This window comes from Chrysochloris asiatica, unplaced genomic scaffold (assembly GCF_000296735.1).
Source record: "Chrysochloris asiatica unplaced genomic scaffold, ChrAsi1.0 scaffold00002, whole genome shotgun sequence".
NCBI lineage: Eukaryota > Metazoa > Chordata > Mammalia > Afrosoricida > Chrysochloridae > Chrysochloris > Chrysochloris asiatica.
The window spans coordinates 31244812-31261506 of NW_006408520.1; the positions used below are offsets into that span (position 1 = coordinate 31244812).

Sequence of the window (16695 nt, forward strand, 5' to 3'; positions counted from 1 at the left end):
GGAGATGCGGCTAGGTCTCTTGTTATACAATAGTGAATAATTGTTATCAGGACTGATGGGGAGGGTTGGAAATGTAAAGGTAGACGTTTGGTAGCAAAAGGAGGGGAGTGATTGACTTTGCAGTCTAGGAGTGGAGGTCCCTGGGACCATCAAGGGAGAAGAGCAGAAAGTGGGACCCTACCCAGAGAAACAGTGACACCAGAGATAGAAGCAGAGATGATGATACGGAGAGATGGAACAGCCAGGGACTTTAGATACAGAGAGGGAGAGGGGCTGTGTGCTGACAACTGGGGAGCAGGCTGGAAGGGTATACTTTTTGGTTGGTTGATAATGCATGGAGGGTATTGTAACCATGTCAATGAAAGGATATACAATAGGATGAATGTTAAGCTAATGTTCTCCCATGTAAACTATCACATAATTCACAAACATTTTATATATATATATATTCCTTTTAAAAGTAAGTTTCATTGAAGTTACTCTTATATCCATAATAATTTGGAGAAAGACCATAATAAGGCTACAATGAAAAGATTTTGCTAAGACGTTCTCCTGGCTAATTCTTTGAATTCAGATTCCTTTATTAAAATGCTGCTATTTATAAGTGATTAAAAGAAGCTGCATCAAGTTGCTGATTTTTCTGCATTCCTTCTCACACATTTTTGTAGTGTAAGGCAATAAGTGAGGGTCAGAATATAGTTATTTGATTTAGTTTTAGCAATAGTTATTATTTTTAGAGTACCAATACAGTGAGCTCATTTTGTAACATTTAAATCTCAGTTTTGACAACATAAATTGTTAAGTAAGTTTATAGTATTGTTGTTGTTAGGTGCCATCAAGTTGGTACCGACTCATAGTGACCCTATGCACAGCAGAACGAAAAACTGCCCTATCCTGGGCCAATCTCACAATTGTTGCCATGCTTGAGCCCATTGATGCTGCCACTTTGCCAATCCAGCAATTATAATTCTCTGAGAACTATCCCAAGAGACATTAATACCTTGAACCAAATTTTCTCTCTAGATCTAATGTAACAGAGTTAGATTTTTTAAACATATTTTAGGAGACAGAATGATTATCTTTATATCATGTGACACATTTAGTTCTTTGGAAATAGGGGAAAAGAAAATAATTGATTTTAAGTATGTCTCTTCATTTGTCAAAACACTAAGGGATTATTTATATTCAAATTATAAGAATAATTGGATTGTTTAAATACTAACAGTGCTTAGCTATGGGATTTCATATATCTAATGAGCTAGTCTTGACTGGAACTTTGTTTAAAAAATTCACATCACCTTTGGAATATAAAAAGGTCTTTTGTTTATTTGTTCTTGTTTTTGTTAGGTGCCATCGAGTCAATTCCGACTTATAGCAACCTAGTATAGTGTTTTAGAGGAGCAACTGGTGGGTTTGAACTGCTGAACTTGTGGTTAGCAGACCAGTGCTTGTGCTATAATGCCACAGCAGGACTTTTTGGTAGCCACTGTTACTAATGGTGTGATAATGACACCCTGTGGTTTCTTGCAGGAATGGCACTTGTATTCAGCATGGGCTATTGGTTTCTCTTATGTAAACTTGTCTTGTCACTACTTGTTTTCTCCCAAATAACTACTAACCTACTTAGTGGGAACTTTTCAATTTAAGATACAATGTGAAAAACAAGAGAAGAATGTGTGGCTTCCTCTCTCAGACTACCTAGCCTGTCTTCAGAGAGCTCACTTTATAAATCATAAGGTTTATTTCTTAACCTCTGTATTTGTAGACACTAAAAAGCCTATTCAAGGGGGCTTCAAAAAGTTGGTGGAAAATTTCTATTATCTTTCAATTCTACTTACTAACTTTTTTTGAAACCCTGTTGTACATATATTTTAAATTATACAGTAAGTAGAAGGAGCCCTGGTGTGGTACTGTATGATAAGCACTAGACTAAAAGGTCAATTTGAACCGCAAGGTGGTGGTTCAAATCCACCAGCCACTCCTCAGAAACCCTATACTGCGTCACTATGAGTCAGAACCTACTCGATGGGACTTACTAACAACAGCAACAAGTTAAATAGAGCATCCCTCCCCCGCTTTTTTTTCCTGTGACTACTTTGAAATAGGAGTCCTGGTGTGGCGCTGTGGATTAAGGCACCAGACTGCAAGGTCAGCAGCTCAAGTTCACCAGTCACTCCTCAGAAACCCTATACAGGGTAGCTATGGGTTGGAACCAACTCGACAGCACTTCACAACAACACAGCAACTTTGAAATATTTTTTATTAAAATGGCTATCTTAGAAATGGGAAGCCAAACTTAACTGCTATAATAATGTTATAATTTTCAAAATATGTAAAAGCATTAAATACATGTCTTACATATACTTTGAAATAAAAACATGAGAATCCACCATTCACCAGGCCTAAGATTCTGTTTTTGTTTTCACCTAGGGATGTAGCAAAGAGAGTCATGCTAATTAACACCATCAACTCAATATAGTATCTCTTTATGAATATGGAGTCCTGGTGTGACGCTATGGGTTAATGCGTCAGATTACAAAGCCATTTGAACTGCAAGGTCGGTGGTTCAAGCTCACCAGCTGCTCCTCGGAAACCCTATACAGGGTTCCCAAATTTTGTTGCTTATTGGGTAAAGTAGTAGAGCATGGTGAGTCCATATGATAAGCATTGGATTGTGAACCACCTCTGCGGTTTGAACCTTCCAGCCACTCTCCAGAAGAAAGGTGAGGCTTTCTGCTTCCTCAAAGATTTTAAAGTTTCATATACAGGGTTACTGTGATTCAGAACTGACTCAAAGGCACTTAATGACAACAATATAACTATTTCAAAGGTCAAAGCATGCCTCCTAATTTTAGCAAATTAAAACTTGGTAGTAATTTTCTGTTCACCTGATCTGTTCTATAGGTTTTGATTATATCTCTTTTAAACTTTTTTCTTTTGAACTTGTTGATTTTGTTGTTAAGTGCTGTTGAGTCTAATCTGACCCATAACAACCCTGTATACAATTTCCAAGGAGCAGCTGGTGAGCCTGAACCAAGGACCTTGCAGTTCAAATGACTTTGCAGTCTGATGCATTAAACCACAGCACCATGGACCAGGACTCCCTTTTTGAACTAGAGAATCTTAATTCAGGAGTTAAAACCCATGCTTTTGGGCTTTGCATACCTAGTGTTTGTATTGTTTCCAGCGCAGTTACATTTTTGATCTACAATAACTAGTACTATGTGTAGTATTCTAAATGTGAACTAAAAAAAGTAACAAAAAGTCTCCATGAAGTTAGTGTTTGTATCATAATTACTAATATTAGTATTTTTAATAAATAGCTTTATTTTACGTCACTGTTGTTAAGTGCTGTTGAGTCAGTTCTGGCTCATAGTGACCCTGCATAGAGTTTCTAAGGAGCAGCTACTGAGTTTGAACTGTTGACCATGTGATTCGAAGTCCAGTGCTAATCCTACAGCATCACATCAGGAGCCCTTAGTGTTACTAGATGTATATATTTAAAGTATGCATTCTAATTTGTTGTTGTTAAGTGCCATCAAGTGTATTCTGTTCCAACTCACGGCAATTCTGACATAGGGTTTCTGAGGACCAGTTGGTGGGTTTGAGCTGCTGACCTTGAAGTTGGTAGTCCAGTGCTTACCCTACTGCACCACAGAAGCACTTCATACTTTCTATAACTGGTTACAGATAAGCACTAGTGAAATTATATTTCTTTACTGTTTTGTTTTTTTATTAACCTTATGATTAATTGTCTTTATAAATCTGTCTGGAAGATTTTGTGTATATTTTTCATATTTTTTACAGGATTTACATAAATATTGTAGTTCTAAAATGACTTATCTTTTTTTTTTTTTAAGAGCTTAGAAATCAAGATAGCAAAATGGAATTTACAGTTAAAAAGGAATAAGCATGAGGCTGTAGCAATCAAAGAATCAAGTAAACAAAAAACTATAGCTCTGAAGAAGGCATCTAAAGCTTACAAACAAAGGATTAAACATTTTACAGAAAACACTGAAGACCTTACTTCCCAAATTAGAGACCAGGTAAGTGTATACGTTCACTTTTAAAAGAACCTATTTTACGTTTTATGTAATTACTTTAGTTGATGTCATGATGATTAAAATAATAGTTTTGTTCTTTCCTTAATGTTCCTGAGCCTAGAACATTAATGCTTTGATGATCTATTTTCAAAGATGTCAAATTTGCACACTAAATTATATCACTATTTCCTTTGGCCCATAATTTAAAGGGGATTTTAAGTTGTGTCACAACACAAGAGTGCATGCCTGCGCATACACACAGAGGAAAGTCTTCCGTGGCCAACTAATTTATGGTCACACTTCACAACTGTTTCCCCTTTGAACTTTTTAGCATAGATTAGCATATTAAAGGCTCTGAGAAGGCCTTCAATAGTACAGTGTAGTTAACTTTATTGAACTCCAGAGTTTCCCACACTTGCTTAACCACAGAACTCTTTTTTAACCCACAAATCAACTCTTGGAAGTAGTTATGAGGAACACTAGTTTAAGAAATGCTGATTTATGTTATTAGACCATATGCCTTTACTCAGTAATTTACTTCATTTAATCTCTGTAATGCATTTAAACCCATATACTGACGTAAAGACACCATGTGAAAGATATCTTGGGGTGTAGTACAAAGTGGGAAAAATGGGCTCAGTCCTTTGTTGTTTTTGATGAATTCTATTTATTCAGTTACCAATTACTAAAATATTTACTCTTTTTAAACTCTCACTGGTATGCCACTTCTTAAGAGCTTCTCTGGTAGTGTTGTTGTTGTTGTTAAGTGCCGTCGAGTGAGTTGGTTCCGACCCATAGCGACCCTGAACAGGATTTCCGAGGCTGTAAATCTTTACGGGAGCAGAAAGCCTCATCTTTCTCCTGCGGAACCGCTGGCAGTTTCAAACTGCTGACCTTATGGTTCACAGCCTGATTCGTAACCAAGTGGTTACGAATCAGGCTGCTAATCTCACGGTTAGCAGTTTGAAATTACCAGCTGGTCCGTGGAGGGAGAAAGATGAGGCTTTCTGCTCCCGTAAAGATTTACAGCCTCAGAAATAATGTTCAGGGTCGCTATGGGTCGGAACCGACTCTATGGCACATAACAACAGCAAATAGAATTATTAGAGAACTTTGGAAATGAAAACAGTGGTATAAAAGCTTGTGTAAACAAATCAACTTAATATTTTGTAATCTTAAGTGTTAACCTTCGTTTGGCTCTAATACTTAACTGACATTCAGAAGAATTTAACTAGATAGACTAAGTTCAAAGTGTAGAAGGTTGATTACCTGAAGATATTGATGAGTGATGAAAACTAATTGAGTCATTAACATTCTTAGAGTTTTCTTATTTAAATAGCACCATCTGGCCCCAAGAAGGCTCAGGAACTAGTTAACCATATTTGACTTTGGGTAAGTAATTTAACCATTCCAGAGTGGCATTTAACAACAACATCATTGTGGAGCTGTGGGATAAAGCACTGGGCCCCAAGGTCAGTTTGAACCACAAAGTCAGTGGTTCAAATTCACTAGCCACTACTTGGAAACCTGATACAGGGTAGCTCTGAGTCAGAACCGACTCCACAGCACATAAACGCTACCACCACCATAGGACTTCTGGAAGTCCTGGTATGGCATTGTGGGTTAATGCGCCAGACTGCAAAGTTGTTTGAACTGCAAGATCGGCCGTTCAAGCTCACCAGCTGCTCCCTGGGAACCCTATACAGGGTCCCTGTAGGTAGGAGTCAACTTGAAAGCACTTAACAACAACAAAAAACAATAATAGGACTTCTGTTGTGTCACTATAGGGTAACACTGGATAGAACCAGCAGGTTGGTAGTTTAAATCCACCAGCTGCTCCTCGCAAATCTTATACAGGGTCACTATGAGTTGGAACTGACTCGACAACACTTAACAACAACAACAATAGGATAAGCACTGGACTGGAAACCACAAGGTGGGCAGTTGGGGCCCACTAGCCACTGCATAGGAAAAAGATGCTTTCTGCTCCAAAAAATAATTGCAGTCAAGGAAACCCTATACAGAACTTAACACAACAGCATTTAACAGCAGCAACAGTTGAATAGCATCATTAATATCAAGAACAAGTAGAATTTTGCTTGTATAATTCAAAAATGGTAATAAATAATTCAGAAATGATTGCAGTATTTTATTGACAGAGAGCTGCCAGAAATCAAGCTGGATTCAGAAGAGAACAAGGGATTTCAGCTGGATCTTGGCTGAAAGCACAGTAAACCAGGAAGATGTTTGCTTGTGCTTTATTGACTGTGCAGACATTTGGCAGTGTGGATCATATAACAAGCTTTGGATAGCAATGCAAAAAATTGAGAATTCCAGAACACTTAATTGTGCTTATGAGGAACCTGTACATAGACCAAGAGCAGTAGTTTGAACAAGGGGATACTAATAGTTAAAAATCAGGAAAAGTGTGTGTGTCAGGGTTATATCATTTCTCCCTACTAATTCAATCTGTATGTTGTTGTTGTTAAGTACTGTGGAGTCGATTCTGACTTATAGTAACCCTGCACAGGGTTTCCGAGGCTATAAATATTTCCAGGAACAGAACACCTCATCTTTCTCCCACAGAACTCCTGGTAGTTTCGAACTGCTGACCTTGAGGTTGGCACCCTGACTTGTAACCACTACGCTACCAGAACTCCTTAATTCAGTCTGTATACTAAGCAAATTATCTGAGAAGCTGGATTATATAAACAGAACGTGACATCAGGATTGGAGGAAGATTGATTAACAACCTTCCATATCCTGATGGCACAATCTTGTTTGCTGGAAGTGAAGAGGACTTGAAGTATTTGCTCATGAAGATCTAAGACTACAGCCTCCAATGTGGATTGCACTTCAGTATAAAGAAAACAAAAATCCTAACAGCTGGCCCAATAAATACATCATAATAAATGGAGAAAAGATTAAGGTTGTCAAAGACTTCATTTTGCTTGGATCCACAATGCTAATAAAGCAGCAGTCAAGAAATCAAAACAACGTATTTCATTCAGCAAATTTGCTGGCAAAATATCTCTTTAAAGTGTTAAAGAGTAAAGATGTGTCTGTGTCGTTGTGGATGAAGGTACATCTCACCAAAAGCTTGATGTTTTCAATCTCCTCATATGCATATGAATGTTGGACAGTGAATAGGGAAGACCATAGAAGAACTGATGCATTTGATTTATGGCGTTGAAAGTACCATGGACTGCCAAAAGAACAAGCAAATCTGTCTTGGGAGAAACAAAAGCTAGAATGCTAGAAAAGTGGAAGGTCAGCAAAAAAGAGAAAGACCCCAAAGAGATAATTTAACATAATGGCAGCAACAATGGACTCAAACATAACAACAATTGTGAGGATGGCACAGGACTGGGCAGTGTTTTGTTCTTCTGTGCATGGGTTGCTATGAGTCACAGCTGATTGAAAAGTACCCAACAACAGCAAACAAGCCTCAGTTTCCTAATCTATAAAATGGAACATGTTATGTCTAAAGTGCTACACCATGACTCCTAAAATATGAGTCTGGGAACACAGTGGCACCATACAATAAGCACTGGAATGCAAACCACAAGGTCCAAGGTTCGAGCCCTCCAGCTACTCTGAAGAAGAGAGATGAGGCCTTCTGCGCCAGCAAAGATGTAAAGCATTGGAAACCATCTCTAGGGTTGTAATGAGTCAGAGTTGATTCCACAGCCGTGAGGAAGGGGAACGGAGATGTCAAGGAGAATGAGAATTTAGAAGGGTCCATGATCTTTAATAATTAGACCGGTTTGAGGGCAGTAGTGGTCTAGTAGCAGAATTCTTACTTTCCTTGCAGGAGACATGGGTTCAATTCTCAGCCAATGCACTTAAAGTGCAGACAAAACCATTTGTCTGTGGAGGCTTTCATGTTAGTGTGATGCTAAACAGGCTTTAGGGGAGTTTCTAGATTAAAATAGACTAGGAAGAAAGGCCTGGAAATCTACTTCTTAAAGTCAGCCTGTGAAAACCCTATGGATCATATTAGTTCCATTCCCTAGTTCAGGGGTCTCTATTAGTTGGGGGCTGACTTAATGTCAGCTAACAATAAAAGCAAATTACTAGTTCAGATGCAGTTTCAAAGTACTATAAGGCAGAGTGAAGTGCTTTATGTCTACATGTTTATTAGGACAGATGAAATTTTAAAAAAGCCTTTTAAAGTGAAAGTGGTGAAAACTGATACTGACATTTAGTGCCCAAGGCTTTGGGGTATTAAATGTCTTATAACAGCGATCCTTCACAGCGAAGAATTATCCCATGTTATTCCAAATTATACTTTGAAAATTTACTAGGTTTTAATTTTGCTTCTGGTGGCTCATATGGGCCAGTTCCTTATAGCAAAGAGAAAAGGATGTTTTTATGTGCTGTCGAGTTTTTTCTGACTCACAGCGACCTCTATAGGGTTTCTGAGGAGTGGCTAGGGGGTTGAACCACCTACCTTGTGGTTAGCAGTCCAGTGCTTACCCTATAGCACCAACCCAGAATTCCAGAGAAAAGATTGTTGGTAAGTGCCGTTGAGTTAGTTCCAACTCAGCAACTCCATCTAGGGTTTCCAAGGAGCAGGTGGTGGGTTTGAACTGCCGACTTTGCCATCCAGCACTTATTCTGTAGCGCCACACCAGGACTCCAGAGAAACGATAGGTCACCTCAAAAAAGTCTCATCCAGAAAGGTGATTCTATCACAGGCTGGTGCTCACTTTCTAGGAATGTCATACTAATTAACTATGTTTAATAATTCTGTACCTTTGGTTATCATTCCATGAAAAAGTAGCATATCAATTGCTTACCACAGAGATAAAATTTAATAAGTATTTAAATTACATTATAATTTAAATACCCAACTTACATCTCATAATGTATATTAAAATTTATATAAAATATTAAAAATACTAATCTTCAATATATCACAAATATTATTGTGAAGAAATATAAACTAAAAGTGTCTTGCATATAGCAGGTGTTCAAGAAATACTTGTTCTGTGAATAAATGGAAGTGAATGACAGAAGGAAAGAAGAAGTACACAGTAAATGTTCACTTTTGTCATTACTCCTTCTGGGTCTTCAGATTAGGTGTCCTAGTTGTAGCACTGTAGGATAAGCACTGCACCACAAGGTCAGATTGAATTGAAAGGCTGGTAGTTCAAACTCACCAGCCATTCCTCGGAGACCCTATACAAAGGTGCTGTGAGTCCGAACTGACTTGGAATACTTGTTCTAGAAGATCAGTGAACAATACAGACGACAGATCCCTACCTTACATTCAAACTGAGGAAATCATTGCTCCCATTTTCATCTTTGTTGGAAGTAGCAGTACTAAGGCTGTATTAACTATGGTAATTAACAACAACTGAAGTGGACATGTAACTGTGGTGGCTTCTGTGTATACCACAGAGGATTTCATTTTTCCACTGATAGTTATGTGATTGTTAACATCTTTATATAGCAGGCACAATGAAAAAAAGCTCAGTGAAGAAAAAGGAAATCATATTAATTATTTATGAATGTATATCACCTAAGAGTAATATAGACTTTTTAGTAATAGTTATTTGAAAACTTATTACTGAGTAAAGCAGTAGAGCACGGTGACTCCATATGATAAGCACGGTTTGAGCTTCATACTTTATTATAGACTGTTTCCTTATTTATAAATGCATTTGTGTTTAGGATCCTGAGCAAAACAGAAATGTTCTTAAATTACAAGATGAGTGCTTTATGTATTTTTTTAGGAAGCCAAGTTGTCTGAAACAATTTCAGCTTCCAATGCCTGGAAAAGTCATTACGAGAAAGTTATAATAGGAAAAACCGAATTGGAAGTTCAGATCGAAACACTGAAGAAGTAAGAAAAACACACAAAAATATGATTTAAGCTCTATGTTTAGTGTTTTTAGTTTGCTTCCACTTTGAATGGTTTGTATTTTGGTTCTTCAAGATTACATGTGGTAAAGGTGCTGTCTATGTGATTGATTTTGCTATTTGTAATTCTATAAACCCTTCTTGTTTACTTTGTTATAAAAATACAGTTAAAAAGCTCACCAGTTTTTTTAAAATATTAAAGTGATTAAATGCACAGAATATTAAAGTGCATTAATATTCACATTTTGAAATGTTGAACTTGTAGGTTATTAGATGGCAGTTTTGTATATGTCATCTAGTATACATAGTACCTTAATATTAATTTTGTCTTAAAATGGAAGTGATATTTTTCTATTACATAAGAATATGCAATAACCAAGAATATATAAAAAATTGTCACTATTACAAAATCCTAGCAGTTATTATTCCTTAATTAAAATGCTATAAAGTTGCATAACAAGAAGTTGAATGAGTAAACATGCATTCATTTTGTGGTTTGACATTTATTATTGATAAATGGTGCTGTAGAATAAGCAGTGAACCAAAAGGTCAGCAGTTAAAACCACCAGCCACTTTCAGAAACACTATACAGGGTTGCTATTTATGAGACTCCATGGCACACAAGAAGAAGAAGCTAATGTTTTATGTTCTGATTATTCAGTTCATTGTTATCATTGAAAATGTCTGCTTGCTAACAACTGTATGCTATGGAATTGGTCCTGAGTCAAAACAACTCTGTGTAGAGTTTCTGAGGCTATAAATCTTCCCGGAAGCAGAAACCCTCATCTTTCTCCCAGAGAACAGCTGGAGGAATTGAAATGCTGATATTGCAGTGAGCAGCCCAATGTATAACCCACTATGCCACCAGGACTCCTTCATTGAAAACTGTGTTGTTGTTAATTGCTGTTGAGTCATAGTGACCATGTATAGGGTTTTGCAATAGCAGCTGGTGGGTTTGAATTGTCAACCTTGTGGTTCACAGTCCAGTGCTGATCCTACAGTGTCACACCAGGAGTCCTCATTGAAAACTAGCATATGTAATTTACTTCTAAATGTTCATTGATATTGCCTTACTTGATCCTATTATTAAACATTTGCTCTGAAACTGAAGTATGCACATGAATTGTGAATGGGAGAGATAGGCAGACATGTATACTGTAGATGATAGTTCAGACTTTGTATGGAATACAGAAGGGAATGATGTATGGTTTTTTGTTGGCATCATCAATGGGCAATTGTTTCAAATTCTACATAACACCAGTTTGCTTAAACCATTTTTGGATGTACCAGGCGTTATTAAAATATGGACAAAGAAAAGATAAATGAAATGAAAGAGAATGAAAAAATGTTTAGATTGTGGTAATAACAGAGACTCGCAGCAGCGGGTTTAATTGTTACTTAATGGTAATGCTTTAGATTATTTCTTATTCCTATTGTCTTTCTTCTAAAGGAACCCTGGTGGTACAGTGATTAATGTGCTAGCCAATAGGTTGGCGATTCAAAGCCACCGGATGCTTCTTGGGAGATAGATGTGTCAGTCTGCTTTCATCATATATTCACAGCCTATGGAGCTGCTCCTTAGAAACCCTATACAGGGTCACTATGGGTCGGAACCAACTCAACAGCACTTAACAACAACAACAACAACAAATGGAGCTCTATGGAGCAGTTCTAGTCTGCCCTAGAGTCCTGTTATGAATCAGAATCAATTCTACGACACTGGGCAGGTAGTAAGATTACCCTTGTTCTGTTAATTCTGGTAACTTTATACATGTTTGCTGCTGGAAGTAGCACAGCCTATTAAAATGATTTCACAAACACATTTCGAATATATTATTTGAATGAAAATTTCTATGACTTTTGTAAAATGTGTCCTTCATTTCATAAAGGCAAATCACTAATCTTTTGGAAGACCTTAAGAAAATGGAAGACCATGGGAAAAATTCATGTGAAGAAATTCTTAGAAAACTTCACTCTATTGAATATGAAAAGGAAACCCTCAATCTTGAGAATACAAAATTAAAGGTATAATATAAATATAAAGTATACATGTAATTGTACATGTATGTAGTATGTAATGATAATTATTCTGGTTAGTAGAAGTAACTTGAAGTAATAAAATATGTTTAGAATAGTCCTATTTTATTAGAATGTCATTATAATAAATAATTTCTAAGTCCACCTATATATCTGTTTCTAAATATCTGTAGTAATACACATGCATACACACATATGTATAGGAGGGTAGATCAAATAGTATTGTTACAAAATCACAAATACCATTATTAAACATAAATCTCAAAATGTGAAGCGATTGTCTCATGCTATATCCTTCATCTAGGTCTATATACTACTGAAGACAGTGCTTCCATTTCTCTAATCCTTCCCAGAAAAATTCTGAGCTCTTTGATTTGCACCATATCAAAACAGCAGTTTGGGCATCCTTGAGAGATTTAAATTGTGTTAATTTTCAATGTTCTTTGAGTTTGAGGGACAAAAAGAAGTCTGAAGAGGCAATATCGGGGCTGTAGGGTTGGTGGGGTAAGGTTTTCCAAGGAAATTCTCAAGGATAGTCCTTGCTACCCTCAAAGAATGACCAGGTACATTGTCATAACTGGGAAAAAATTCTCAGTGCAACTTTCCTGGCCTTTTTATTACCGATGCAGTTTAAATTTTCTGAAAACTACTTCCTGAGGTGTCCCTGTGATCATCCTGTGTCCTTTGGGAAAATGTACCAACATTACCCCTTTGGGATCACCAAAAAATAGTCATCATGATCTTCTGAGTTGACCCCTCTGCCTTGAATTAACTGGCCCAGCAGAGCCCCTCAGAAGCCACTGTTTTGAGTGTACTTTGTATTTGAAGGCACCCTAATGGGATTGAGACAAGTTTGGAATAAGCCCATGCATGTAAGACCTGGAACCCTAGTAGCAATACTTTCTGAATTACCCTTATGTATATTTTTCATTGTCAGTAGTTGATATACAGATATGTGTTAGAAACTGTTTTTCAACAGTACGAAATAAGGTTTGTAAAGTTAAATAACGGTCTCTTTGTACCAACTTAAAAAATAAATGATTTACTATCCAATTTGAGCAGTTTAAGTGAATCATCCAAAATTGTGTTCACTTAATGTATAAGATTATTTCTAGGTGTCATGGTTACGATAGGATACAATCTCAAGCTTGGTCTGTTTGAAGCCAGAAAGTATGTTCTTGGCTGCTTCATAACCAGAAAGAATTTTCCAATTTAGTCAAATCCAAGGGTTTTAGTTGTATGTGTAACAGAGAAGGGATGGGAAAGAAGCTTTTACTTTGTGAGAAAAAGATATTTGAGTTTTAAATTAGCCAGAGATACATGTAGCCAGATGAGACTTGACTAAAGATGATGGCATCAGGTCTTGTTCCATAATAGCACTTGTAGACAACATAAAATAGAAGGCAGAAAAGATTTTTTTTTTTTTTTAAACCATGAAATAAAATGTGTGTACACAGGATAAGTAACAGCATATTACTACCAAACAGTATATTTCAGAGAAACTTGTAAAATAAATATCTAACATTGTTTTAAGGAGCTCTGGTAGCGTAGTGGTTACGAATCAGGCTGTGAACCACAAGGTCAGCAGTTCGAAACTACCAGCTGTTCTGCAGGAGAAAGATGAGGCTTTCTGCTCCTGTAAAGATTTACAGCCTCGGAAACCCTGTACAGAGTTGCTATGAGTTGGAAACGACTCCACGGCACATAACAACAACAACAACATTGTTTTGCTCTGTTGATAATAGTTTGTTTTTATCACTGCATTTAGATTTAGCTTTAAAAATGTATATGTATTCTATGTACTGAGAAGGCTTCAATGTAGATAATCTGTGGTGCTTGAGAGGAAAGTTGTCTTTAATATTAAAACAAGAATTAGTAACATTTTGTTTCTTTCAATACTTACATTTTACTTTGTGTTAGAAATTTATTTTTCTTGGAGTATTTTTTTTTTCTTGGAGTATTTTTACAATTACTTGCTGTTTATGATTTTGTCAACATTGTGTGACAATTACAGTGAACTGTTTTTATTATGAGTTTATGAGGAAGAATATAGAAATTTAAAAGATTATCACCAAGAAAAATCATCTTAAAAAAACGCTGGAATTCCAGGCTTTAAGTTACTTTAAAAAAGAAACTTATGTTCAAACAGATTATTCTCCAAAAGGAAAATATTGTTATAATGATATTCTGTAAATATTTATGAAAGCAGATTGCCATATCATTCTCCCATGGAGCAACTGATGCATTTGTATCTCCAACCTATTGGTTAGCACTTTAATCGCCACACCACCAGGGCTTCCATAGAACAAAGACTCTAATAAGAAGAAATAATCTAAAGAGTTACCATTAAGTGACAATTAAACCAGCTGCTGCAAGTCTCTGTTATTACCACAATTAAAACATCTTTTCTTTCTCTTTCATTTCATTGATCTTTTCTTCATTTTCTTGGTCCATATTTTAATAATGTACACTCAAGTCTTGTTATCTTTTTCTAAACCTCTCTTCTTCTACATATAGAAAGTGTCATGTACCATAGAGAGAATTTTATTAATGTAGGTTTTGGCATATTTCTCCAGAGAACAATCTATTTTCTAGGTACTGATCTATCTTGGGGAATCCTAGTGGTGCAATGTTTAAAGCACTAGGCTGCTCTCTGAAAGGTTGGCAGTTCAAATCCACCACTCTGTGACATTATACATCCATAAAGAGTTACAGCTTTCAAAACCCTATGGGATTCGATTCTACCATATAGATTCACTATGAGTTGAAATCGACTCCTTGGCAGTGGGTTTAGCTTTTGGATATATACCCACCAAAACCCACTGTTCTCTAGTTGATTTGGACTTTTATTGACTCCTATAGGATAAAGTAGACCTGCTTTGGGGCTTCCAAGACTCAATCGTTACAGGAGTAACCCATCTTTACTTTGTTCTATGGAACAACTGGTGGAATTGAACCAACTTGCAGTTATCAGCCCAATCCTTAACCTACAATGCCACCAGTGCTCCTTAGGTTGTGTGTAGTTTATAATAGTTAAAAGATGATTAGTATGTATGACAGAATGGTGTATAAAGTTGGCAAACTTGTCACCATGGTTTCTTTTACATCAGTTGGCTAAGCCAGAGACTCATCAGTCTCAAATCGGTTGTGTTGTAAACGAGCAACTCAAATCAGTTTGAAACCAGTCCTGCTGCTGCCTGTGGTTGTTTAGAAATGACTGGAGAGTCCCAGATGACCACAGGTAACCCATGACAACAGCAGCTAAATCCTGCTTTTCTTACCTTTAACTTATAGAATAATGTAATTAGTTTGGCTACATGTCAGGAAAAGTAAAAAAAAAAAAGTTACAACTCACTTTAAATTTTTAACAGTCATACATTCAGAATTAGATTTTTTTTTCCCCAAAATTTCTTAATTTCATTATAGTCCTTCCAATCAATATGGCATTCTTGTGTTTTCTTTATAAAAGAAATGAAACTTTTCAATGTATATGGTCTTCTTCTGTCTGACTATCCAGTGTTCAGAATTATATTTTGAAGGGAGAATGCATACTCATTATGGTAAGCTCAGAAACTATAAATATGGAAGTAAAAAAACAGGACAGATTAACCCTTGATCCCAGATCCACCTCACATAACCACATCTTGTCACATTTCTGTGGTTTTTGTTTTTGGTTTTTTTTGCATAGTTTTTATTAAACTGATTATATCTTGATTTGTTCACTTTAACATTGGAAAATTATATTAGGATATATAATGTATAATATTAACAGCCTTATTGAAGTATTAGATGATTGACTTAATTATTCTTTGTTAGATATTAATTTTATTCCCAGTTTTTAAAAATATATATAATGTTATAATGAACTTTTTTATACATAAAATTTTTTATTGTGTTTTCTTTGTTTTAATTAGATATCTAGACAGGAAATTACTGGGTCAAAGAATATGACTGTCTTTAAAGTTCTTGATATGTTTGCTGTATTTCTTTTCTAATTTTTCATTTATGTTGCTATTAAATTCAGTACTGAAAATTAAATATTTTTATCTGTGTTAATTTCACAGGTTAAAATGGTATCTATGGTTTAATTTACAACTCTATGAGAAACAAGTTTTAGTTCTCTAAAAGGTTTCTGTTTTTGGATCTCAATTCTCTGCATATATCTAAATTATGTACTTTTACCACTATTTCTTTATTTATCAAATTTAGTCATTTGTATTGACTTGATAATTAATAGAACATTAACAAAAACAATCATCTTAATAAGGTTATTAAAATAACTATAAAGACATGCTGAATTCCTAATAACCAATGAAGCACTGTAGCAAACACACAACTCTGTCTTTAAAGAAAAATTCTTTTTTAAAAAGGCTATGATAACTTGCTGGAAGCAGTTCAAAGAAAGAGTTAAGATTGTTGAGTTATAGCCATAGGATAGAATTCAATAAGTACATTGTGGAGAGGCCACAGGCCATAAGAACCAAGAGGATGTCTAGGCTTTATGCACAGCCCTGTTTACCACTATGACTTGCCATGTTCAACAGTGTCTGTGTGCTTTGTGAGCCTGTTTTTTTATAGTGCGAACTATTAAGCTGGGAACTGCCACTCCTGTAGAAAAGTGAACTCTTTGTTATGCTGACATTATTCCCATGTTTGGAGCTCTGGTAGCGTAGTGGTTACGAATCGGGCTGCGAACCTTAAGGTCAGCGGTTCGAAACTACCAGCCGCTCCGCGGGAGAAAGATGAG

At 36.1% G+C, this 16695-nt stretch overlaps 1 protein-coding gene across 1 annotated transcript in view; it reads left to right on the top strand.

Annotated features, from left to right (window-relative positions):
- Positions 1-16695, top strand: part of ODF2L (outer dense fiber of sperm tails 2-like) — a 45770-nt gene that overhangs the window by 9945 nt on the left and 19130 nt on the right. The window contains exons 6-8 of the mRNA XM_006830990.1: positions 3861-4046; positions 9785-9894; positions 11801-11936. Coding sequence (XP_006831053.1) covers positions 3861-4046; positions 9785-9894; positions 11801-11936 — 432 coding nt within the window. The remainder of the gene's footprint in view (positions 1-3860; positions 4047-9784; positions 9895-11800; positions 11937-16695) is intronic.